The sequence below is a fragment of the Cantharellus anzutake genome, assembly GCF_015039405.1.
Source record: "Cantharellus anzutake strain C23 chromosome Unknown EI90scaffold_77, whole genome shotgun sequence".
Lineage (NCBI taxonomy): Eukaryota > Fungi > Basidiomycota > Agaricomycetes > Cantharellales > Hydnaceae > Cantharellus > Cantharellus anzutake.
The window spans coordinates 84801-111514 of record NW_024067027.1 but is presented as its reverse complement, the minus strand read 5'-3'; the positions used below and the strand labels follow the sequence as shown (position 1 = coordinate 111514).

The 26714-nt window shown below is 48.8% G+C and overlaps 2 protein-coding genes across 2 annotated transcripts; both read left to right on the top strand.

The window, feature by feature from the left end:
• Positions 1-21796: 21796 nt before the first annotated feature.
• Positions 21797-22674, top strand: EI90DRAFT_3131481 (uncharacterized protein; the record flags this gene model as incomplete). Its single annotated transcript, XM_039064391.1, has 3 exons — positions 21797-21807; positions 21854-21954; positions 22028-22674. 3 exons carry the CDS (start codon positions 21797-21799, stop codon positions 22672-22674), a joined length of 759 nt encoding a protein of 252 aa, XP_038910687.1.
• An 844-nt stretch (positions 22675-23518) lies between these two features.
• EI90DRAFT_3078881 (uncharacterized protein) lies at positions 23519-23859 on the top strand. Its single transcript, XM_039061799.1, has one exon. The coding sequence runs from the start codon at positions 23591-23593 to the stop codon at positions 23762-23764; it is 174 nt and encodes a 57-aa protein (XP_038910686.1). The 5' UTR covers positions 23519-23590; the 3' UTR covers positions 23765-23859.
• Positions 23860-26714: the final 2855 nt, after the last annotated feature.

Genomic DNA, 26714 nt, shown 5'->3' with positions numbered 1-26714 from the left:
ATGGTTGCTGCATCACAACCCAGAGGTGGACTGGGCACGACAGAAGGTCGTCATGTCCCGCTGCCCATCCTCTTGCAGGGGGCCACGAGTGGGAGACAACCAAGACCTCACGGTAGAGCCCGGAGACGGGATCTATGCTGCGATCATTCCCCCGGGGTGGGGACACGACCTGAGAGCAACCACGATGCCATCTCAGCAGATGGCCCAGGAGGCCCATGACCCAGGGGCAGAGCCCGTGCCGTTCGAGACGTTGGTACCAGAGCACTACCAGGACTTCCGGGACGTGTTCTCTAAGGAAGCCTTTGACCAGCTACCCCCCCGAAAGCCCTGGGACCACGCCATAGACCTGGTACCAGATGCGAAGCTACCCAGAGGAAAGACCTTCCCTCTCTTGCGACCTGAGCAGAAAGAACTGGACGAGTTCTTACGGGAGAACCTGCAGAACGGATGTATACGCCTGTCCAAATCCCCGATGGGGGTGCCAGTCTTCTTTGTCAAGAAGAAGGACGGGTCGTTGTGCTTGGTCCAAGACTATCAAAAACTGAACGAGATCACGGTCAAGAACTTGTACCTGCTCCCCCTCATCTCAGACGTTCTCGCCCGCCTTTGCAATGCCAAGTACTTTTCGGCCCTGGACCTACGTTGGGGGTTCAACAACATCCAGATCAAAGATGGGGACGAGTGGAAGGCAGCGTTCGCGACCAACCGGGGGTTATTCGAACCCATGGTGATGTTTTTCGGCCTGTGCAACTCCCCTGCGACCTTCCAGACCATGATGAACGACATCCTTCGGGATTTCATCGACCGGGAAGTCATCATTTGCTACATGGACGACATCCTCATCTTCACCGCAACCCTAGAGGAACATTGGAGGGTAGTACGGGAGGTCCTGGAGATGCTGCAAAGGAGGAAGCTCTTCCTGAAGCCCGAGAAATGTAAGTTCGAGCGGACACGGATCAAGTACTTGGGTGTCATATCCCGGAATCCCGACCCTGCGCACTCCCACCACACCACACCTTCCTAACAACTTCACCATCCCCTACACCATGCCTCCCCACTCCCCAAGTCACCTTCCCTCCTGACTGTCTCAGCTCCGGTCTGGTTGCGGCACACCGAACCTTGGCTACTCCCATCCGGAAGCTCGGTCCCGAGTCGGAACATTCAGAGACCCCGGATTTGCTCCGATATCCCGACGGACCTCCAACATCCCGTGACATGCCCTTAAACCATTCCTCCACCCATTTCATTTATTTGAGTCACCTAACATCCTTTGGATATGCAACTCCGGTTTCGGAGTTACCCGCATCCTTCGGTGATCTCCCTCACATTATCACTTATTAGTCACCTTCCATTCTTAGCACGACTACCTTCTTACTACCATTCAGTCGGCTAACCCCCTTTGCCCATTTGTCTTCCCCATTCATTTTCTGGCCTCCAACTCCACCCTCCTTGGCCCGACACCTCGGTTCCCCGTTTAAGATATCGTTCAGGACCTTTCGGTACCTCTTGGTATCATTTGGCACCTTTTGGTGTTGCCCCATTGTCATTCGGACTTTGACTAAGTCCTTCCCATTCCCCTTTATAAATACCCATAGATTAGAACCTGTAGTTCCTCAGTTCTAATCTCGACTAAAATGCCACCCAAAGTCCCTCTGAGTGAATCCTGTTCCTGTTCTACAAGATACCTCAGACATAAGAAATACAAGGACTAACTGAGACGTAACGGAGGCACAGCGCTCCCTCCGAGTCGCTGAGGCCGCGTCCTTCTTAGAGCCTCTTGTACCACCCAGCAGAACCAGGCTCCCTGAGAAGCTTCGGTTCACTACCGGAGCCCTCGGACCCCCCTCTAGTTGAGCCCCACCTGCATTCGGACTCACGCATTTACGCCCCCCCTTCGAACTCCGGGGTTTTTGACATTGGGCCTCATCATCTCTGAGGGCAATGTGGCGATGGATCCGGTGAAAGTCTGTGGAGTTCTTGACTGGCCGATCCCAACCAAAGTGAAGGAGGTGCAGTCCTTCCTAGGGTTCGTGAACTTCTATCGCCGGTTCATCAAGGACTTCTCAGAGAAAGCACGCCCCCTCCATAAGCTGACCCGGAAAACTCAAGCCTGGAATTGGGGCCCGGATGAGGACGGTGCCTTCCAAGCCCTTAAAGAAGCCATCACCACTGCACCCGTCCTCTCCTTCCCTTCAGACTCCGGCCGCTTCAAGCTCGAATGCGACGCTTCGAACTTCGCAACCGGTGCAGTCCTCTCCCAGCTCCAGTCGGATGGGGAGTTCCACCCAGTAGCGTTCATGTCCAAAAGTTTCACGGACATAGAACGCAACTATGAAGTGTACAACAAGGAAATGCTGGCGATCGTCCGAGCCCTCGAAGAGTGGCAGCACTTCCTAGAGGGCACTGAAGAGAAGCTTGAGATCTACACCGATCACCGCAACCTGAGCTATTTCCGGACGGCCCAGAGGCTGAATTGACGCCAAGCTAGATGGACCCTCTTCCTCTCCCGCTTCCACTTCACCCTCGTCCACTGTCCTGGGAAGCTCATGGGAAAGCCAGATGCACTCTCCCATCGTGCTGACCACCCGAAGGGGAGAGATGACAACGAGGGGCTAACTCTTCTCCAACCCGCCTGGTTTGAAGCCCGTGCGACAGAGGCAGTTTCGGTGGAAGGTGAAGAGGTGGATATTCTGGGAAGGATACGTGAGGCAAAGGACCACGACGAGAAGGTAGTGAAGGCCATGCGAGAGCTAGGAGAAGGGACGTTAAGGTCGGATGAATGGGAGAAGCAGGGTGACCTGATCCTGTACCGGGGAAGGGTGTATGTCCCAAAAGACCCCCAACTCCGCCATGATCTGGTATGGCTACACCACGACTCATGGGCGACGGGGCACCCAGGGTGATGGAAAACCCTGGAACTTGTCTCCCATGACTACTGGTGGCCCCGGATGGCTGAGTATGTCGGGCGATACGTACGCAGATGCAACACCTGCAATCGCATCAAGTCCTTCCCCTCACGAAAGGTCGGGAAGCTTACCCCGAATAAGATCCCCACCCATCGTTGGCAGGTCATCTCAGTGGACATGATAGGGGAGCTCCCAGAGTCCAGGGGATACAATGCCATCCTGGTCGTAGTGGACCGGCTGTCCAAACGCATCCATGCGGTCCCCACTGTGATGACTGTGGATTCGGAGGGTATTGCACAACTCTTCTTGGAGCATGTCTGGAGACACCACGGGCTCCCTGAGGAAATCCTCAGCGATAGGGGGAGCGCTGTAGGAGAAATAACGGTCACACTATGGAAACCCATTATGGAAATATGCCAGATAAATCACAAAACCTCATATGACAAGTAGATATAAGAAAACTGAAGGACACGAATTTTTACGAATTTTTACGAATTATTATGACTATACACGATAAATCGAAAGAAAGAAAAATAGCAAAAATACTTCAAGCTTACCATCAACGAGACGGAATTCCCGGGGGAATTTATAGCAAATATTAAAACAAGAATTAGGACAATCGACCAAGATTTGACTATAAAAACAATTAGAGAACCTCCACGGAAACTACTTTCCCATGTCCGCACACGTAGCCAAGGATGGAAGTACCACGGAACAAAGATTCCTCAGGAACTAATGCAAAATTCAAAGTCGTGTTTATAATAGGAAATGTAGATGTCCCCCAAACGGACCCAATGAGAGTAATTACAGGGGAAACTACCCATAAACGACGGAGATATGACTAAAACTCCTGCAAAATGAGGACAATATCTAAAAGGCAAGCGCGAAAATTAACCAGTAACGACCGAGACAAGCTTGATAGGCCATTAGAAAGGAAGGGATCTAATCTTAATCCTCCCAAATTTTCATAATAAAAGGATCATGCGTTAATGAGATATCCAATAATGGGAATAGCGACATCAAAAGTCCGAGCTCAGGGAAAAGACGATGTTTGCGTAGGATCCATAATTAAAACATACAACGAAATTTACACGGAAATTATTAAAAATGGGGAACTATATTTATGCAAATTTTCAGCCCAAACGGTCCAGCCGTTGTGAAGTTATACCCATGACGGGAATATAGAAAATCCGCATCATGTGTAATGACACGTGAGGGTGGTGATGTGCAGGGAACCGGCCGTCGGAACCGAGATCCGCACTTCGGCAGATCGCGAAGACCAATTTCCATCCAAATAAGGAAGAGCCCGGTCAAAACAAAGCATGGAAAGTGCAAAACTGTCAGAACCGTGCGAAGGTTCGCCGAGGGTAGCCATAGGCGACCGAGCGTTGCCCGCTAGTGGTAAAGGCGTCCTACACCCGACCGAGCTTTAGCAAGGGATAAACCCCACTGATCTCGAGGCCGAGGCTACTTAGGCAAGTGAGCCGGGATTTCGGCTTCAACGACTCTAGGAGGAGCGTTGCACCTCGTTCTCGACGCGGTCCCGATACTTCAGAAGGTCAGAGGTCTCACGGGGACAGAGGTAAGCTTTGGGGGGTAATTCTAGTTGATTTCGAACTACAGTACAAGCATTAGTTACAAGCTGTATATAAGCGCTAGGGAACTGAATAGGGAATAAGTCGCCAGATCTCGCGGAGATTGCGGGCGGAGAAAAGAAGGAGGAAAACAAACAAAGGGCACGTGTTCAAGACAGCGAAGGTCAAGCGTGACCTTCGCCGCGAGGTAACAAGGTGCAGAGAAACATGGGACAACAGGTCGTGGCGCTCTGCGCCGCTAGGTCGTTCAACGACAATTAGGAGAGGGGTTGTGGAGAGGTGGCGGGAAGTGGTTAGACGGTGACGGGTGGTGAGTGGAGTGTGCAGGGAGTGTTCGGGCATGGGAGAAGGTCAGGGAGGAGGTCATCTGGCCCTGGGGAACGCTGGGTCGTGACAAAAACAACCTTAGATCATGAGGGAAAAATCTGAAATAAATCACAGAAGCCCATATGAAAGAAATAAAAACCCGTGCATATCATAAATCCCGAACAATTAAACGGAAACGGCGCCCGCATACGAACGACTATGGGAATGACGCATGTGATTACCGAATGTGCGCGCAAACTTTTGCTAACTCAACGAATACCAGGAAATAGGACACAACCTTAGTACCATTGGAAAGGTGGGAATAAATGAAAATTTATGATACCAAGAACGAGAGAAAACATCCAGAAATGAATGAGATATAGGGACATGAAGTTAGAAACCTGAAAACGCGCGGGAAAACAGCTTCAAGAGGTCCAGAGTCCTAAATAAAATACATAAAAATATGATATCTTCAAGGACGGCCTACTATAGCAACAAACAATACATATGGAGGATTAGGATGTGATAATACAAAGGGGAATCAGGGAATATGAACGAAATTCATGAAAACCACTAAACTACGACAGACCATGGCGGGAATTTTAGGGAACGATATTCTAATGAGGTGGAGAGCTATAACACATTCATTTGAGTAATTCTTGACTACTAGCAACTTTTTCTTTCAGTTTTAAACCTGAATAATTCACTCATTTACCATTTCAGTCTCATTTTAACTAAATGTCACTAAATAAAAATGGAATAAATCAGCTGAAGGTCTCAGCACAGCCATACGCATAGTAATGCGAAGTTTGAATTCAGAATCATCGAGTCATAGCAAATTTAATGGTATATATAGGGAATTTGAAATAGGTAACTGCGGCAAATGCAGTGCAGCCAAGTTCTAATTAACCATTAAAATAGCTTAGGCGAGGGAGGACAATAAGGATTCTAGGCGCAGTCTGACCGCAGTAGAACTGCAGTTCAGCGCAGCAAAAGCGCAGTAGAACTATAGCGTGAAATTTTCATTTTTTATTCAGTTTGAGAAAAATACACTGTAAATATGCGACTTTTCGCCCCCCTTAGAGAAGTAAGAAAATAGAGTATTATTTTTCTCAAGCATTTCTGGTTGTCACTCCAGTGCGAAAAAGTGATATACAGTTAAGATTGCCACTGTAGTAAAAGGCAGCAATTAAGGAGAGAAATATTAAGTAGATATTTCAACAGGAGAGCTGGTTAACACTCCAGATTTCAAAGTGTAAACACAAAACAGTTATCTTGCTACTGTTAAAACAAGCAATAAAATAAGACAAAAATAAAATAAACCCAAGGGACACTCCAGACACAATCCAAATTCATTAACTGAATAGAATCTTTGAAACTTCACCAAGTAGAAGATTAAATTCAAGTTTAAATCCAAATTAAACAACGCTACACAGAATTACACCTAGACAAATTAATAAATTTCAATAAAGAAACAGCTCTGCAGGGCTCGGTTTATCTGTAAGTCAATTCCCAGGAACTTTGAAACTAACCCATAAAAATAGAATTAGCCAAAACACTCGGATTGGTACTATATTTACAATAAATAACACTAGTACACTTCCCCATCCTAACTAAAGAACCAGGGAACAGCTTGGTGGTGGTCTTGTCCGAACCTCCCAACTGACCTTCCTTCGTTCTCTCCTTCAGCGCCTTTGTCTCCCGCTTCTCGAAGGAGCTCGCAGACCTCCTAGGCATCAAGCTGACCCCTTCAACGCCCTACCACCCCCAGACGGATGGTCAGATGGAACGGGTCAACCAAGAGATCGAGGCCTACCTCCGGGTGTTCGTCAACCACCGCCAAGACAACTGGGCAGACTGGCTCCTGCTAGCAGAATTTTCCTACAACAACCACGTTCACTCCTCCACTCACCGAACCCCCTTTGAACTCGACACTGGCCAACACCCTAGGATGGGGACAGAACCCACGCGCACATCCGAGGTGGAAGCCACCGATGCATTCTCGTCAAGGATGATGAAAATGCAAGAGGAGGCAAAGGCAGCCCTAGAGCATGCAGCGGACGAGATGGCATGATATTACGACAGGGACCGTGACCCGGCCCCTAAGTATCGAGAGGGTGACCAAGTCTGGCTCAATGCCCACAACTACACGACCGACCGTCCAACTAAAAAACTGGACCACAAGTGGCTTGGCCCCTTTAAGATCACTCAAGTCATCTCCCCTGCCACCATTAAGCTCCAGCTCACCGCCCAACAGAAGGGAATCCACCCAGTCGTGTCCGTGACGAACGTCAGGCCACACCTCCCGGACAGTATTGCAGAAAGACCCACTGACCCACACCCAGGCCCGGAACTAGTAGAAGGAGAAGAAGAGTATGAGGTTGAGAAGATATTGAACTCTAAGTGGCTACGCCGGAAACTTTGGTATCTGGTAAAGTTCACTGGCTGGCCAAACTCTGAAAACCAATGGCTCCAGCGGGACCACCTAGCCCATGCCCCCGACCGGATTGAAGAATTTCACAGGACGCACCCCCAAGCCCCAGGGAGAGAAAGGGAGAACCACCTGGCCGCTTTGAGGCGAAGCGGCTTAAGGGGGGGGTGATGTCAGGGCACACCTGCCTGACCCGGCTCCACCCAGCCCAACCTGACCCGGTACCCTGCTGCCCACCCTTCCTTGCCTCCTCCCCCTTTCCCTTCCTCCCTCCTCATCCTCCCCTCCTCACTTCCTCCTTATCCTACTTCTTCTTTATTTCTCTCTTTATTCTACATGGATGACTTTCTTTGTATCAATGTACCATTGACCCATCTGCAGCGCGCCCACCATGCACCCGGACTGGGCACCTCGGGTGACTTCCCGCTGTGCCCAGTACGCGTGCCTGCACCGGATGCCCTCGGGATCTCCCACAGAGATACCCGGGTGGTTACGGCTGCGTGTGAGGGTGACGTGGCATCCATCATGTGATCTAAGCCGCATGTATATAAACAAACCTGAAGTGGGAACCAAAGAAGTAGCCTTCTTCTCAACTTTCCACTTCAGTCTAAGTGGCCAGGGACCACTGTCCCGCATCAGGCCTGTCAGTACGCATGCCCGATCCGCCCCCCGCCAGGCTCTCAGCCCCAGACGCTACACCCGGGCCCCTCAACCCTGGACAAGTCCCTGACAGGCACCTAAACATGCCCGCAAGGGCAAGGTCGCATCTGCAGCGACAATAAAGAAAAACAAGCAGTTTATAAAGAAACCACAATCTCCCATCATGGGAGATTCAAATCAACAGCTGTCATCAGAGACAATGAGGATCAACATGATCCGGAAAGAGCAACCACCTCAGGGCTGGTCCCTGAAGGTTTTAAAAACTTACATGGAGTAAGTGCAAGGCCCAATACCCCTAGAACTCCACGTCACATCGATCTCACCCAAGCTGGGGAAGATCTCTTACCTCCTCAGGAGGTGATCGACTTGTGTGATAAACATGTAAGCCTGAAAAGCTGATTGGATAGAGTCGCAGGAAACTCCAGGGCCCCCTGGAGTCCTCCCCCATGTCCCCAAGTCAAGCCCCAAAGGCAGACAAAGGGAAACAGAGGGAAGAACCTCCATGTCAGCTATCTGAAAAACTACTGGACTTGTTCCAGGTTCCATCTAAATGGAGGACAGAAAACGAAGACCAACTTCTTCTCAGGCTAAAAGCCCAAGAAGGCACAAAGAAACACCCTGAGAGCAGGATCTCCCAGAGCGTGGAAGCTCCAAAAGAACTTCCGCTGTTTACACTACCCCACACCATGCCAGACAAGGCAAGGTCGCCAACCTCAGAGGAGGTCTCCGAGATCATGAAGAGGAGGCGAACAGAAATGAGGGAGTTCGCTGTGGAAGCCTTACAGAAAAGTAAGGAAAAACCAGTGAACAGACCCCTCTATGAAAGGGAAGCACCCTCCACAATGGCCTCACCTAAACAAAGCGAGCATGGAGTTTTTACTCCAAGAACCCCTTCTGGAACCCCCAGAAGTGGCAATGTCAACTGGGGAGAGTCACTGCTCACCCAGCCAAATTTCCTCCTGGAAAACCAGGAATTGTGCATAATAAATGCGATAAACTCGATCCAAAAAAAGATCGAGGAAACGAGCCATAATAGCATGGCTCGTCTAGAGATCACTCTAGAAAGAATGGCCAACGCAATTGACACATTGACTGACAAAATCAGCGAGCAGATGGACTTGCTGAAGGAAATAAACTTCTCACAAAATAGTGAGGAAACAAAAAAATATCCCTGGGCCATGGGCCAGGACAAAACCAGAACTCATGAAAAATTCACGAAAAGAACAACCAGTGAAAGTACACTGGAGTATCATCAGCAACTTGACAGAGATGCTAAGGAGATCCTTCTCCCAAGGATAGGAGAAGATGATGCCGAAAGAAGGCACCGTTCAGAAATCAGGAGGAGAATTGGCATGTACCAAAGGTTTGGCCAAACATCCACCTTCGATGAACCTCTCAAACAGAGAGGTAACACAACCACACTCTCTCAAAACAATGAGAGAATCCAGATACAACTTCAGGCGAGATCACCCAGAACTAAAGAAACGCTGCAAGGAAAATTCCCTCCAGTGAAAACCCCCCAAAGGAGGGATCTCCATTGGATAGCAGCCCCATGAAGGCAGGGGAGCAAGAGGAGTACCTGGAGAAATGGTACGAAAAGGCCATAAGAATGGCTGAAGTGAGAATACTCACCCCCTACCCAGAGGGAGTGAAGCCTGAAGCTCTAAAGAATGGGCCAGCTTTCCCTGACAAGAAATGGTCAGGGGAGAATGACATGGAGTTGTTCTGGCAGTGGCTCACAGAACTACTGGGATTCCTCACCTTGCGAGGATGCAAAGGTCCCCAATTCAACGAAGTCCATCTGGACTGGTTAATTCGTGGATTAGGGGGACCCATGTTCAACCTTGGAATAAGACTCCGAGATGAAACTCTCCTCAGAGGAGACAAGGGCATGTTCCTCGAAGTTCTCAACATACTGATGAGAACTTTCATCAAAGCCTCTGCCACATTGAATGCGACAAAGAAATACTGCAACGTTAAATACGAAGTGGAAAAAGGCCTAAACAGTTCTACTTAGAACTGTCTAAAGCAGCATCCCAGATGGTGATGCTACCAGACCAGGCATCCTTCAATGCCAGGTTTTTAAACAACATTCCCCTTGAATGGAAGAGGGAAATGATCGCTCATGACAGAATCAGAGTGGACTTCTCCTCAAATGAGGAGATGTTAAAAGCAATATCTTGTGTAGATGAGATAATTGATGGGCTGAAGATGTCTTCAGCCTGCAAATCGGGATATTATACCCAAACAACCACCATGGCAACCATGGGCCATGGTAGAGCTCTCCCATCAGGAAAGAAGGCTGAAGAGCCGAAACCCAGATGGAAAGAGGATATATATCCTCGAAAAATTTGAGGAAAACCAACCAAAAGTCAGTCCCAATTTGCGGCAAATGCGGCAAAATAGGGCAAATGAAAGATTGCCCAAAATATAATGCAACGAGCGATGAAAAACCAAGGTGCATAGCCACCATGGAAATCGCAAACACATCAGAAGAAGAGTCAGAAGACTCATCAGATGAAAAACCAGAGAACAACTCTGGTGACTCCGGAGCATCAAGCTTCGAAGTAGAGGACCCATATGAGGGACCTCAATACTCAGGGTGAGGAAGTTAACATCGGGACCATAAGGATGGGCCCAATGTCAGTCATCGATCACAATGACATAAATTATAGAATCAAACTGGCTGTAGCATGCCAGTTAGAAAACACAGCAGATGAGAAAGTTGCCAAAGCCTTGGTGGAAGCACCAAGAAAAGACGCCTTGGGGAAATACACCAAAGTACCCAAGGAAAACAAGGAGAAAGGGAAGAAGGACCAAAAGTCCAACGAAACCCAAACCCCCTTATTCAATGCGAAATTCTGCATCTCAAAAGATGCAGGAAAATACCCCACAAACAGACCACTCTCAACAAAGAGAATGCTGATGGCTCACATAAAAATAGCAGGTGTGAAAGCCTACACGCTATTTGACAGTGGAGCTGAAACGGATGCTATATCGCCGGTCTTCATCCATGCAGTCCATATCCCAATTCTCCAATTGGAGAACCCAGTTGTCCTTCAAATGGGGATGAGAGGAACAAGATCACAGATCCTGTTCAGAACAAATGTGGACGTTGAGATCAATGGCCACATAGAAAAACACTACTTTGATGTAATTAACATCGATAGATATGACGCCATATTCAGTGCCCCCTGGTTAAACAAAAACCAGGTAAGTTTAGACTTCCGGTCCCACAAAGTGAGAACGGTGAACAAGGGTAACATAGACACCCTTGGAACCAGTGAAGACCATGTGACGAGATCACATGGGTGGAAAACTCAAGCAAGGGCTCAAGAACAGCCAAAAAAGAAGCTCCCCTGACAGGGAGGCGAGACTAAAACACACCTCAGGGTAATTGAAAGAAAGTACCCTGAAGGTTGGCCCAATCCTAGTCCAGAAGGACTAGAACTTCCAGATGTACCACATCTGGAAGGACTCTCCATGAACAGCCCTGAGTTTGAAACACTCAGGGAGTGGTGGAGAGAGAAATTTGAAACCATAATGGTGCCAGTGCCATTAGAAATGCCTCCCTTGAGGGAGGTGAACCATCAAATCCCATTAAAGGATCTGAACAAGAAATTTCGGGAAAACACCCGGAGATGTCCTGCAGCACTGCAGGAAGCACTAGCAACCAAAATAGATCGCTATGTAAAAGCAGGATGGTGGTATCCCACAAGCAGTGAGCAAGCATGCCCACTACTATGCATCCACAAAGCAGATGGATCTTTGCACATGGTAATCGATGCGAGAAATCGTAATTCAAACATGATCCTCGACGTCACACCAATGCCAGACATGCGACTGATCCAAGAATCAGTTGCCAGAGCAACATACCGATCCAAGATCGATATGTCAGATGCATATGAACAAATACGCATGGATCCAGACGACATTCTCTACGCCCCACGGGACATACAACTCAAACAAGATGCAGCAAGGAGACTGCAATGCTCCCTGTACTTTCCAGTGCGTGTTGACCTGGGAACTATGAGGAGAAGTAGGCAGATGCCTACACATCTGGTTTGACGATATATTCACTAGCACAAGCTCGGTGGAGAACCACAATAAAGCACTATTGTGGTTGTTTGCTCACCTCAAGGGGGAAAATGTCATATCCATCCCCAGCCATTGACTTCTGATCCCTCCGACTCCTCCGCTCTGCCTCTGCTCCTTCTTCACTAACCTCAGAGCTCCCGTATTCCGCAATCCCCTTGGTACCCCTCGATGGTCACCACCCCCTCCTTTCAATTTATTACCTACACCTCCCTAAGTACGGAGCCCTGAAGGCTTCCAGACAGCTCCAACGTCCACTAGTGCACTCCCGCCTCCGCTGGCCAGTACACTCGCTTGCCCTGCAGAGCCCACCTTCAGGTCTATCCCTCCTTTCCATTTCTGGGTTATCGCCTGCCTTTCCGTTAACCCCGTAACCCAACTCGTCAGTAATATTCAATCGGCTAATGTTTAACCCCATTAGCTCCACTCCGCTCGGCTCCACCATTTGCAGACCCGCCTTCGCTGTAACTATATATACCCAACTTGTACATAGGTTACACTTCAGTAATAAAATCGACTAGAGTTTATCCCCCTCAGTTCTGGTTGCCAGCTTAGTAAGTTAGGGCACGGACGTGTTACTTGGCACAGCGCTCCTGGCACAAGTCGCTGAGGCCAAAGCCCTCCGCCATGGAGACACTCCTTCGTCTCGACCTGGTCTCTGACAGCAAAGTTTTATATAAGCCAGAAAAAATTCCAGCCATTTGCTCCAATCCTAGACATTCTAGGAAGCCACATGGATGAACAAGGCATCCATGCTGAAGGGGAGAACGAAGGAAGGTCAGTTGGGAGGTTCAAACGAGACCACCACCAAGCTGTTCCCTGGTTCTTTAGTTAGGATGGGGAAGTGTACTAGTAATATTTGTTGTAGTTATAGTACCAATCCGAGTGTTTTGGCTAATTCTATTTTATGGGTTAGTCTAAAAGTTTCTGAGAATTGACTTACAGATAAACCGAGCCCTGCGGAGCTGTTCCTCTATTGTAATTTCTTAATTTGTCTGGGTGCAATTCTGTGTAGAGTTGTTTAATTTGGATTTTAACTTGAATTAAATCTTCCACTTGGTGAAGTTTCAAAGATTCTACTCAGTTAATGGATTTAGATTGTGTCTGGAGTGTCCCTTAAGTTTGTTTCATTTTTGTCTTATTTTATTGCTTGTTTTAACAGTAGCAAAATAACTGTTTTGTGTTTACACTTTGAAATCTGGAGTGTTAACCAGCTCTCCTGTTGAAATATCTACTTAATATTTCTCTCCTTAATTGCTGCCTTTTACTACAGTGGCAATCTTAACTGTATATCACTTTTTCGTGCTGGAGTGACAACCAGAAATGCTTGAGGAAAATAATACTCTATTTTCTTACTTCTCTGAGGGGGGCGAAAAGTCGCAGAAAGGGTCTCCCTTTTATACTCCTTGGGTTGCCTTCCTTTTTCACACTCTACCTTGTATTTACAGGATTCATTTACAGTGTATTTTCCTCAAACTGAATAAAAAATGAAAATTTCACACTATAGTTCTACTGCGCTCTGCTGCAGCTCTACTGCAGTCAGACTGCGCCTAGAATCCTTATTGTCCTTCCTTGCCTAAGCTATTTTAATGGTTAATTAGAACTTGACTGCACTGCATTTGTCGCAGTTTTTCTATTTCAAATTCCTCATATTTACCATTAAGTTCACTATGACTCGGTCATTCTGAATTCAAACTTCGCATTACTTTGCATATGGCTGCACTGAGACCTTCAGCTGATTTATTCTATTTTTATTCAGTAAGATTTAGTTGAAATGAGACTTGAAATGGTAAATGAGTGAATTATTCAGGTTTAGAACTGAAAGAAAAAGTTGCTAGTAGTCAAGAATTGCTCAAATGAATGTATTATAGCTCTCCACTTCATTAGAATATCGTTCCCTAAAATTCCCACCATGGTCCATCGTAGTTTAGTGGATTTCGTGGATTTGTCCATCTCCCCTGATTCCCTTTTGTATTATCACATCCTAGTCCTCCATATGTATTGTTCGTTGTTATAGTAGGTCGTCCTCGAAGATATCATATTGTATTTTATTTGGGGCTCTGGACCTCTTGAAGCTGTCTTCCTGTCAGGGACGTGTCCAGGGTAGAGGAGGCCTGGGTGAGATGCCTGACACTAGAAGTCAAGCAGGGTGTGGAGCAGGCATGTGTACTGGCGGGCCTGACTCAGGAGACAGTCCCTGGCCACTTAGACTGAAGTGGAAAAGGGTGTTATTATTATTGAAAGGGAATGCTATGCTACTTACCTGAAGTGGAAAAGGGTGAGAAGAAGGCTACTTCTTCGGTTCCCACTTCAGGTATGTTTATATACATGCGGCTTGGGTCACATGATGGGTGCCATGTCATCCTCGCATACAGCCATAGTCACCCAGGTGTCCCTGAAGACGTCTGCTGTGAACGCGCAAGCTGGACATAGCAGGGGGTTGCCTGAAGCGCCCAGGCTGGGCGTGTCGTGAGCACGCTGCAGGTGGGTCAATGGTACATTGATACAGAGAAAGGTCGTCCATGTAGAATAAAGAGAAAGTGAAATAAATGAAGAGGAAGTGAAATGGGGAAGGAAAGAAAGAGGAAGGGGGAGGAGGTAGAAGAAGACTGGGTGGCAGGGTACCGGGTGAAGTGGGGCCGGGTGGGGCCGGGTGGGGCTGGGTCAGGTGGGTGTGCCCTGACACTCCCCTGTGACCAACTGACCCACGCCCCCGACTGAATTAAGGAGTTCCACCAGACACACCCCCATGCCCCAGGGAGAGAAAGGGAGAACCCCTTGGCTGCTTCGAGGCAAAGCGGCTTAAGGGGGGGGTGATGTCAGTGTTACAGATACAGAGTCTCCAATGACCATATCCATAACATAGTCAAAGACTTCCCCTCTCTATCGCTCCCCCTCTCTCTCTCTTTCGCCCTCTATCCCAATACCCTACCCTCCTTACTTGTTCTACTCCTTTCCCCCCCTCGTGCAAAGCTTTCCCCATTGGGGTTTTGGTGCTGGCCAAGGTTACTTGTGTTTTGCAGGATTTCCTGCGACCTTTCCATTTGTAGATAGTCACGCATCTTGTATGGAAACTGCCAAAGGCGGTTCCTGCTAACTACAACTACTCTCTACAACTGTCTTGTGTGCTGTCCCTTGTAACAACCCCTTCTTGTGACTCAACTGAACCTGTGTGACTGTACAACTCGCAACATGTCCTATAAGTCTGGTTATGTTGAGTCCTCTAGCGGTCCTTGCCGTGAGAACTCGAAGTCGCGAGTCGAAGACTCTCAACTTGTATATCATCCTATGGAACCTGTATCCTATGGGACTTCATCACTCAGCTCTCCCCCCAGTGCTCAACGGACGACGTCATACCACAATCTTAGAGATCGTGAATACTCTGAGGCCCACATTCCCGTGATGCCAGTATGCTCGCTACACAAGTGCCAAGTAGCCATCCATCCATCGTCTGTTCCCTCCCTTGTCAGTCATCATATTCCCTCACCAACAGTGTGTTCCCTTTGGGAATGCCAAGTCACCGAAGGCCCCACTAGTCAGTCCTCATTGTACACTCATGATATCAACCCGCTACTGGTACATTCGCGCTGTGAACGCCAAGTAACCGATGGCAACTATACAAAGTTTTCACCCACCTCATGAGCCACAACCGCACACATGGTACGCTCCATTGAGGAGTGCCAAGTACCCATGGCTGACCCATCCATCCTGATGTCTCCGACTACCTACCTGTCAGGGCACACCTGCCTGACCCGGCCCCAGCTGACCCAATCCCCTGTCACCCACCTGACCCAGTTCCCCGCTACCTACTCCTTCCCTACCTCCTCTCCCCTTTTCTCTTCCTCTCTTTCTCCCTCCTTTCTCTTTCCTTACTTATTACATGGACGACTTCTCTCCTATCAGTGTACCATTGGCCCGGCTGCACTACGACATGCCCGGACCCACCAGGTGGCCTCCCACTCACTGGGCGCTCCTGGGATCTCTTGCAGAGATACCCAGACGGACATGGCTGTGTGCACAGATGACGTGGCCTTAACTACATGTATATAAACACAGCCTAAGTGGGAACTGAGAAGCAACCTTCTTCTCACACTTCCCACTTTAGGCAAGTAGATTACATTCCCCCTGATAATAATATGTAATAACACACTTCCCACTTTAGCCTAAGTGGCCAGGGACCCTTGTCTGCTTCAGGCCCATTGTTACGCATGCCTGCTGAAAGAGGGCTTGCAGCTCTCTATGCCGACACAGCTCGTGGGGGACAAACTCTCCAAAACTCCTACTTCTTGACTAGACTTCACTATGCTCTCGATCCTAAACTCCATGGTGGGTTCTCCGGGATTTCCGCAAGGTCCGGGCTCAGTGTCCACTACTCACTCGTTGTGAGCTAGATCACTGCCCTTATTCCTACTGTTGGAATTCTACACACTCACACCCTCTCTAGCGCGTCCTAGCACCTTAGAGAAAATTGGGGGAGGGGAGAACTTCTTTTCCAAAATCCGGTATGTACAGGATTATAAGAAATAATTATTTTTAGAAATAATAGATGGGGAATATTGGTACCATATGGCACCTGGATACCTTATTAGGCGAAATAATAAAAAAGGGTAACAGTAACAATAAAAGAATATCAATCAATATCTGAAATGATGGCAAAATATGAAAATAAAAGAAAATAAGCGATTTCTCAACGGATTTACAGAATTAAGATTCGAAATTGGAAATGTGACTGAATAGAACTATTATGCAGCCAATGAGCATTTTTACCAATTTATTAGACGCCGTGGGAACGAGTGAGGCTGGAATTCTGGGTTGCCACTTGAGATTCCATGCCCGCACATGCCCATGACTGTTAGAACCGGGCGGAAACAGACGACTCCGGAGTGGAATCGGAGACTTAGCGTGGAGGGACCTTGGCCTCAGCGACTCAAGCGGAGCGCTGTGCCATTGCTGTTTGTCCATTTGGTCCTTAATTTCACAGTAGGTGAGCAGGAAGTCTCTAGGGGGCATTTCAGGTCGATTTCGGACTAAACCAAAACGAGTATGTACAAGCGCCGATATATATAATGGAAGGGGCAAAAGCACAAGGAAAACAAAGGGTAACCGAATCGGAATGAAGATGTCCGAACGGGAACAAAGGGTAGAAGGAGCGGAGCGGTACCGAAGGTCATAAGGCAGGACCTGTGATATGTCCGAAAGGAGGTAGGGAGGGCGAGGCCCAGAGGGGCAGGAGGATGAGGGGAAGTGGGGATGATGACTAACTGGCTAGAATAGGAAGAAGCAGTAGTCCAAATAGGGATGAGGGGAAAACGCGAGAAATACATTACAAGTGGCGAGAGTGCTGAAGGCGATCCGCGAAGCTTGGGGGTTGCAGAGCTTATGGAGGTTACAGAGGCGGGGTTGAAAGTCCGAGGGATATTGGCAATGGTGTTTACGTAGTATGAGGTTACCAATGCAATGGACTAAGACCGAGGTGGAGTCAAAGTCCGAGGTAGGGACTATGACGGAGGCTCGGAGCAAGGTACGAGCAGTGTCCAAGTGCAAAGTACGGGACAGCGGTGGAAGGTCGTAACTTGGCGGAAGGGTGGCGGAGGAGTAACAGAGGGAGGAGAGAGGGGAAAGGTAAGGGAGAAGGAGTGGCGGAAAGGAGAGTAGTCAGGTCCGAAGGTGAGTATCGGAGCGGACAGGGGAAGCGTAGGAGGATGACGGGAGGGTGGAGGTGTTGTGAAGGGGGAGCGGAGTAGTAGGAGGGTGGCGAGAGGGGTGGTGTTCAGTCTGAGGTGAGTATCGGAGCGGACGGAGATAGGGTCGGAGAGGTAAGGAGGAGATGTGTTGCCAGGACCGAAGGTGAGTATCAGAACGGCAGCGGTAGGTTATGACTCCGGAGGTGAAGAGGGTGGAGGTCCGGAAGTCGGGTCGGGGTCGGGTATGCACGGATATGACAGTGACCTGCTGTGCCTAACTTCTCCAACACGGAACTCCATCAAATCTCCACCGATTGGGACGTTCTTGATATCGTCAGAATCGTACGAATTAGGACTGTTTTTAGATACCAAATTTGTACCGAGTCATCGCGTGAATGAAAGTCGTTTCCTAATCATAGAATCGGGTATCCGAGCCGGGTCTGTGCGTGGGCGATTATCCCACCTACACCGCGCTACACCCTGCCAGGCCCTCAGCCCCAGGCGATATACCCAGATGCTCTCGACCCTGGGTCAGTCCCTGACACTACCATCAATTCCTTAATAGCTCACTACATCACCAACCATGATCGATGGGAATTTGATCATCCACTCCCATGCAAGACTGGGAACACTCATCGATTACATATCCCGTTATGGTACAGACTGGATACAACGATCGTCATCCCTCTATAAGAACGGATCGAGGAAAGGGGAGTTCTCCCCATCCTCGTAACAGTCAGGGCACACCCGCGCCACCCGGCTCCACCCAGCTCCACCCAGCTCCACCCGGTTCCACTCCACCCGCTACCCCCTTCTCCCCCTTCCTATTTCCTCCTCCTTCTACTTCCCCCCTCTTTCCATCCTTCCTCTGTATCATTCTTTATTCTTTCTATTTCTATTTACATGGACAACTTTCCTTGATCGATGTACCATTGACCCGCCCACAGTCCACACACGACACACCCAGCCCTGGATACTCCAGATGACCCCCAGGTGTACCCAGCACGCACGCCTGCAGCAGATCTCTTCAGGATCCCCACAGGGATACCCGGATGGCTGGGGCTGTGCATGAGGATGACATGGCAATCCTCATGTGACCCAAGCACCATGTATATAAACATACCTGGGGTGGGAACCAAAGAAGCAATCTTCTTCTCACTATTCCCACTTCAGGGACATCTGCCTGTGCCGGACCTGCTGCCATACATGCTCGCTTCATACCTACCAGGCCCTCAGCGCTGGGCGATATACCCGGATGCTCTCGACCCCGGACCGGTCCCTGACAGAAAGGAGGGGTCTTGAATGAGGGAGATGAGAACATCAAATGTGCAAGGTGAGATACGGAGATTTCGACGGAAGCGCACAGGGTCATCATCTTTGTAACATATGAGGACAAGCCCTAGCTGGCTACATTTTGAAACCTCATGTGGAAATAGGACACAGGTGGAAAGGAGGCCAGAGAGAAAGGATCATGCATGGAACATGGACTGGAAGTAGGAGTGATGGAGAGACTGCAGAGCATGGCCACATTCAGCATTAGATGACAAAGATAGACCGGAGGTGTTGTGGTTGCCACTGTTATCACCATTGTCACCATTGTTGTTGGTGCTGCTGCTACTGCTACTGCTACTGCCACTACCGCTTGACATGAATGTCACACTGTTGTCACTGGAGTTGTCAGTGTTTGAACTAGAACTCAAAGAGCGGTTCCTTGATCTTAGACGTTGGCATTGTTGATGGTGATGTGCATGTATTCGAAGAGTGTGCTGGAGGGCTGCATGTATGAGGAGCTGGCAGTCGGAAGTAGATGGCATTCAGAAGTATAGTGATTGCATGACCACGGAACGGAACGGACTTATGAGATCCGGGTCCGAGCTACTTTGGACACACTTTAGAACCACCCCAACTTTGAATGCCCTTGAAGTGACCTAAACTCAACCTAAACTCGCTCTAAACTCGGGCCCCACTTGAGGTGGAATTTAGGTCAATTTCAAACTACTTTGGAAACCAGTTTAGCCCCACTTTAATCAACTGTGAGGCCCCCTATTATGTATTGCCCCACATGTTTGGGATTTGTGTACCACTTCGAGTTCATTTTTGCAGAAACAAGGTTGGGCTATGATTAGGTAAGTCTACCATGTTTTTCCCTTGACTGGGCTCAATAATGACAAAGTGCTGAGTGCGCGATACAAAGTTCCAACATAATTTTAGCACATAAGGACAAGAAGGGGCTGGGCTGGGATAATTTTGGGTGGGGTTAACTACTACATTTGTTTTGGATTTTTTCTGTGTTGGGTTGGGGAGGGGTGTGGTGATTAGAGCCCTTGAAGCAAGCCTTGTTTCCTGTGGGAAGACAGGGGCCGGAAAGTGCCGTAGCACTGCCATACTACATTTCGGAGGAGCGAAGTGTCGCATGTGATCTTTTGTATTGAGTACAGAACGTGAGAACGTTTATCGACTGGATACGTTTTTTCCATTGATTCCTCTAATTGCATAAATATGCCAGTGCGTGTCGCAGTCGTTGAACAAGTAGTTTCTCCTTATTTAGCACCTCTATCCACTTCATTCGGGGACTATGTAACGAATGAAACCACCTAGCTTCGGCCCAACTTTCCGGCTCTGGGATGTGGAGAAAGTGTTTAAGTACTGCATCGCTTGCGTTGCGTCATGTTCCCCGTGCGCCAGACGCTTCCTTTTGGGGCTCCGGACCGTAAGGCACGTCAATGAATGCGTGAATATGTTTTGTCTTATTTTTACAGAATGTATATATGTAACACATAAGATCCTTTTTTATGTAAGTCACAGCCCAGCCTAATCTAGGCCTCAAAGGCGTAATGTATTGCTCAATTCTGGAATAGAAAATGAAATCAGGGCGCACCTACAAGTATAAGCGAAGCTGAATTGCACTTATAATTGAAGATTCGGGTTACCATCCGGTATTAGTATTGAATGTACTGCCGGTTGGGATGTCTCTTGGCGGGGGCACAGGTCGTTGAGCGATCGAGGGAGATCGGGAGTGGAGTAACTAGCGGACGAGGTTCAATACTTCTTCCCTCGGTGGGGACTGCCTTCGGTGCCACGGGCTGTCGATCCGAGATTCGCTAGAGAAAGACTGATTATTCCGATCCGGAATATTTGATGGCAGACGATCGGTGACCCACTAGCTGGCGAAGGGGGCTAGTACCTTTGAGAAATGACCGGGTGGACCTCCAAGCACCGTCCGATCATCAAGCCGATTCCTGGATGTAAAGCTAGCGCTCTGTGGGGCAGGCCGCATGTCTGGGTTTTGAGATAGCCGACTTGGTGAAGACTTTAACCAACTTCAAGGTGAACAGCTTTCTTTGGGCGTCACCAAAGCGCCAGTCGGGAAATGCTGCTTTCGCTTCAGACTGCCAGTGTCCAGACGATGCCAATTGGCATGAATAAAGCCGAAGATTTTAGCGGCAATCAGCGACAAGTATATACATACGATAAAGTTTCAATGGAGGAGGTGCTTCCCCTGGAAGTAAATTCACTCACTGCCCCAACCATTTGTTCGTCAAGGACCGGGAAAACACTGCATGAATTTGCAGCGAGGCGCGCAAGCGATCCGAGGCTACCGTGCACCAAATCTATTCTTCTTGGGTTGTCAAAAATGATTTAAGAGAAGGGGGGCCCATCATTCCTTCGGCCTTGTACTTCGCCAGCTAGTTCCTCCGACTACGTTCGCCCGATGCCTTCATCTTCATGCTTTGTTTGCCGATTGAGAGGAAAGGTGCGTGCTTTACACTGTGAACACACTTTTACGACTTGCATGTTTCTTCTCGGTCTCCATCCAACGTTTTCTCAGGGCTCGCTCGCCTTGGGGTGACGCACAATATTATCATGAGCAGCATAGATCCGAGGATCTTGTGCATCCGGTCATTCAAAAGGCCAACTCCGTCAGCTCAACCACCCAACTTCCAACGTAGTCCGGCCCATTTCTCATCCAACAGTTCTGACCCATGCGAGTGGACCTTTTCCTCACCGGTTTTTTTTCTTGAACTCTGTAGAGATGCGTTTGGCTTCCAAATCACCAAGGCTGTGATGCGTGCAAGTGGATGCGAGTTGAGTGCATTGCGTGTCCGATCAAGATCCCCAATGCAGTCAGGGTAAGTATTTTGACGGGTGCGCCGATGGTTCACCTCACAAATGAAGTTTGGGAAACATACAGGCGTCTGTGAGAGCCCAGGAATGTCTGCAGGAGGTTAGAGTACTGGCTGCTACTAGACATACCAGACGTGAAGGCGTAGAGACAGGTGCGTGGCGTGCTACATAGTTCATGTCCCTTGCATGCTTTATCTAACACCCATTTCCTCCATCATTCTGTAGCGCCTCTTCCAAAAACACGCGATTTTCTCTCAGGTTTGCAATCGAACTCTGGGGATGACACCCGTCAGCTTGCAAGTGGTTCAGGAACACTGGCACCGTCCACTATTACTTCTCCGACCCCCTTTCACGCATCGCAGAGTAACGCGGAGAATCTTTCGTTGGATGGACCACTCCCTATTGCAGTCTCATCAACAAATAACTTGGGCACCATCCCTTTCCTTGGTAATACCTCTTCCACTTCGACGATGATCCTCCCAACGCCTGTACTCGGGTTGTCTCCACATGCGCTCGGTGGGAATAGGGAAGGGCCCATCCTGGACGCCTCATCCCTCGCTTACTCGGAGCATCTTCCCCATGGTGAATTTGCCTTCCCCAACCTCGCATCTTCCTTCTTCGACATCACTCCTCACTGGGGAATGTCAACTTATAATAGCGAAAACTTCGACCCTACTACTGCAACGTCATCGCACCGCGCTGCCAACGATGAACTTCCTGCTGGACCATCTCGCGCTCGCGACCCACCATTGAATAGCACGCCGGCTGAAACTCGCCTAGAAACGTGTTCGAGTTCCTCGACGAACTCGGATGCTTATATTTGGCTTTCTGGTTTGGCTGGGAGTATGGGATATCGTCTTGTTCCGCTTTGAAGTTACTGTTTCTTTTTTTTCCCGAATGTGATCTCCTAGACTTTTTTTTTTTACCCTATGGTTCTAGTGTGAGTGTCCTTTTTCCATTTCAGAATATCCAACTGAACGTCGCCGAGATACAGATAGTTCTGCCATCTTATCGTCGTCTGTAGTAACTATTTCCCCGTTTTGGAACATTTCTGTAGTTTTTATTCCTGAGTGCTTGTACGTCAGACTCGTAATCTTCTGGTACCGCTGTTTTCCCCTTCTCGACTCTCTGTGGCACATGTGCTTGCTATACATCCACTTGGCATCGAGACCGCCGAAATGTTCATTGTCTGCATTTGTCAGTACCTTCTAGCGTCCATTCAGTTAAAAACTGTGTCTAATCACATTTCCAAACAACTTTCTACCTACCATACGCAGTCTCTTCCAGATTGTAACATTCGCGCCACTGATGCGCGCGCACTTGCCTCTTGGCTCCGGCCGAAGCGGCCTGGCCTTCAGACCCCTGAGCAAAATGCCAAATCAGAGAAGCACGTTGACAATCGTTTGACAGCTCTCTTTAACCCCAAATCTACCTAACTGGAAGAGTATGTGCGTGGTTTTAAATAAAACCGTTTTCGATGACCGGTATCATAGCTTCCAGGGCGTGATGGGGTGGTACCCTTTTATATACTTCCACCCACTACCCACTGAACTCATTCTGACTTGACGAGGCGACTGGCGGCACGGGACGGCCCGGGGAACCCCGACAAACTTTTCCCACGAACAAGAAACCATGCCTCAGTTCAGAGTACGTGAGCTGGCCGCTTGCATATCGAAGCTATCTACCCTGAAACCCGATCTGGATACCAACCTGTAGCCTGGCCTCAGTGGGCTGTAGCACAGCTTCGGTTATGAGCAGCTCCTCAAGTACAGTGAACCGGCAGTTTTGATGATCCAACAAGAACACGACGACGGCCCCGGCCCGCCAGCACGTCAACTGAAACAGCCAGTATGTCCGTGCTGTGCTCACTTTACGGCCGTTGCTAGAATGTTACTATTAGCAAGTCAAACAAATCTGCCGGCTCATCGCTGGGGGAGAGAACGGTTCCGTACATTCACATAGCTTTCGCTCAATATAGGCGTTGATCCGCTTTCACCTTCCCCAATCTCATCTTCCACACACATTTTTTTCCTATCGAGCTCGTCAGTCTTCAGTCCCTACCCCTTTCCCCCTTTCAAATGGCTTGCCTGTGATTCTGGTGCCATCTCACAACACCAGGTTCAACACACGCGGGTGATTTGCTCTCTTGCCGCTTCATCTCTGGACTTGGCACTCTTAGAGAGCTGGTGTGGAAACGTGGTCTCGCACAACCGGTTTATATAATTCATAGCAGCTCAAGCTGCTTACACGTGCAGGGTCCTTTATAGAAGGTCAATATGGCAATTATAAGTAGAGTGGGGTACTGTGCTACTAGGCACAACGGGTGAGTTTCGACATCGGCTCCTGTAACACGCTCCCCGACCGCAGTTGATCGGATGCTAGCTGAAGCCTTAGAATACTGTGTATCCTGGACTAGCCCACGTTGGATGATGAGAATCCACGGGGGGTCGAGGACTGGTTCACAGTGTTGGGCATTGATTTCTGCGGAGGCGCTCACACTATCTGGCGGTTGGGATGAATTGGGTGTACTTGAACCGTATCAATTGGCCACAGAGATATGAAAGTGTGATACCGCGCGGCCATGCCAGAAGCTTCTAACAGGTGGGCGCTTATCGGTGTATGTAAGTCTCGCAAGTCAGCCTCTTGAGATGTCTGGACGACAAGCGATGATAAATAAATTTCGTACGGGTCGCAAGGTAAAGAGCGTACCAGAGCCTGAGCGCTGCGCGCAAGCGCAGCGCACGCGCGGGGATGAAATACATTATTCAACAGACTCAACACATAAGACACGTCTCTGAAGCATGCATGTGTAGCTCAGGATATCGACTAGGAGGTCGCGAGACTCGCATAGAATTCATGATCGTGTAAGCGCTGTACACGTGGGGCGGCTAAGATAAGTTCGTGAAGGCCGCGCGTCAGCACCTATTATATATAGGTCGCATTGCCTAAATCGGTCTAGCGCGAGTAATCCTATGACAATTAGACAAGAAGCCCTTCTCCGGCCTATATGACGTCCGTGTTCTAATTATAATCTCCGGATCAAACTTTGGACTGCACATCCAAGTCGCGAGGAAAGAATTTTTCAAGGATTTGGCGCCAACCTTGGGACCATATGCGATCAGGAGTTGGACAGATTTCTGAAGAGTTGTCAAGGCAAGAAACTCGTTTATTCTAGTAACAATGTCGGCGATAGGGCATACATTTGCCACCCCGAGGTCTCAAGTTAACAGCCTGTTGAAGGCCACCCGTCACAGTTGATTCGTGAAAGCTGACCGATTAAAACGAGAATCCCAGCAGAACCCCGCGACAGAGCAGGAAATCTAGCCAGGCAAGACTGCACCCTCAATTAAGTGAAGCTGTCGTGCGTCAATCCAAGGTGAGTAAGCACCGAGGCCGAAACATTTCAACCTACGAGGCACTCCCTGAAGCAACCTGAATGAGGTACTTACCCCCATCTTCGAACTATAGGTACTGGCTCATGTGGTGGACCTATTGCCAAATAAATCCTTTTAATAATAATCTGGATTATGCATATAATGTGACGCACAAAATGGTTTCGGCACCTCTGAATCACACGTTCATGCTATTCAGCTTTTATTGGGAAGGGGACGCTTTGCGCGGCGGACACCGATGCCACCACCCCCTCCCGACCTGCCACGCCACCGCCCAAACTTTGCCCGAGGGGCTGTGTGACTGAAAAGGCGATCCATGCCCATATTTGACGAGTGGTTGTGTCATTGGAAATCGTCGAGGATAGAATGAGGATGATGGAGTGTATAAGCCGCCACGACTACAAAAGTCGTCACTGTCGAGTGGCGTTCGCTAGTCATGATGACCTCAAGCAGCGTCATGCATAACATTACGAAGTCATAGAGCTGGAGTACTGCCGATGCCGAAGAGCACGACTGAATTGAATCCGGAAGTTCTTACCGAATACAATTGTCGTTGTGGGGCATCACCTTCTCTATCCAAATTGCCTCTCCATCATTCACTCCGGAGAGAAACAATTATCACGCGTAAAATTTCAAGCTGCGCAAAGAAGATACGATTTCAGACAGAAATATTGCCGATTCGTGATTAGAATGGGTTTCTCATTGCCAGGTATGGTTTTTGGCCGATGCACGCCATCTCGCATGGAGTGAGATGACAGTGCTGGCACTGATCATTTTCTTATCATCCTCCCTTCATTCCGCATCATTCAATTCTTTATTTCTCGTTATCGCCCGGCCCCCACCCATGTACAAGGCATCTTCGTCTCCCATTTCACGCTGAATTCATTCTAATCATCATCTCCAGGACTTATAAGGTATCAGCGCACTCCAACACAATTCGGTATGTCGGACGCTCACCTAGGCAGGATCCCAGCCTCTACTAAAGTAGAACGCTTACTCATCTGTGAGGATTTGGCAGACACAAACGATTATATACCAGCCGCCTTTACTCTACGCCACAAATTTCAAGATACGGACTTTCCCTACAAGCACGCACATGGAAGCTAAGTTGCGATGCAGAGGATTCCTTGTGGGGAGTTGGGAATCTAGCGCCAGCAGGACTCGTCCTAGTCCATTTCTATTTTGAACTCAGCAGCACATCTCATGTGCTCAATATCATTGACATCACTTGCATGAATGCTTATTGTCAGGACTGTTGTATTTTGTCTATTCGGTAGAAAATGTACTGCCGCATTTATAGAGAATGGGGGGACGCTTTGAAGGAGTAGGGGTGGCTAAGGATGAAGTGGCGACGCATAGTATGTAAGTTGCGTGGCGGGCGCCTTGAACTCGTCCCAATGATTGGGACTCATGGTGCGCTGCGGGCCTGGACATGATGTTGGACGGCGTTCAATTAGTTGAGGGGTGCTGAGCCAAGGTGTCCGAACAGTGTTCTCACACCGAAGGAGACATGTCACAAG

Coding starts and splice junctions, on each gene's coding strand:
- EI90DRAFT_3078881 (XM_039061799.1), top strand. CDS start 23,591: ATGATCCAACAAGAACACGACGACGGCCCCGGCCCGCCAGCACGTCAA.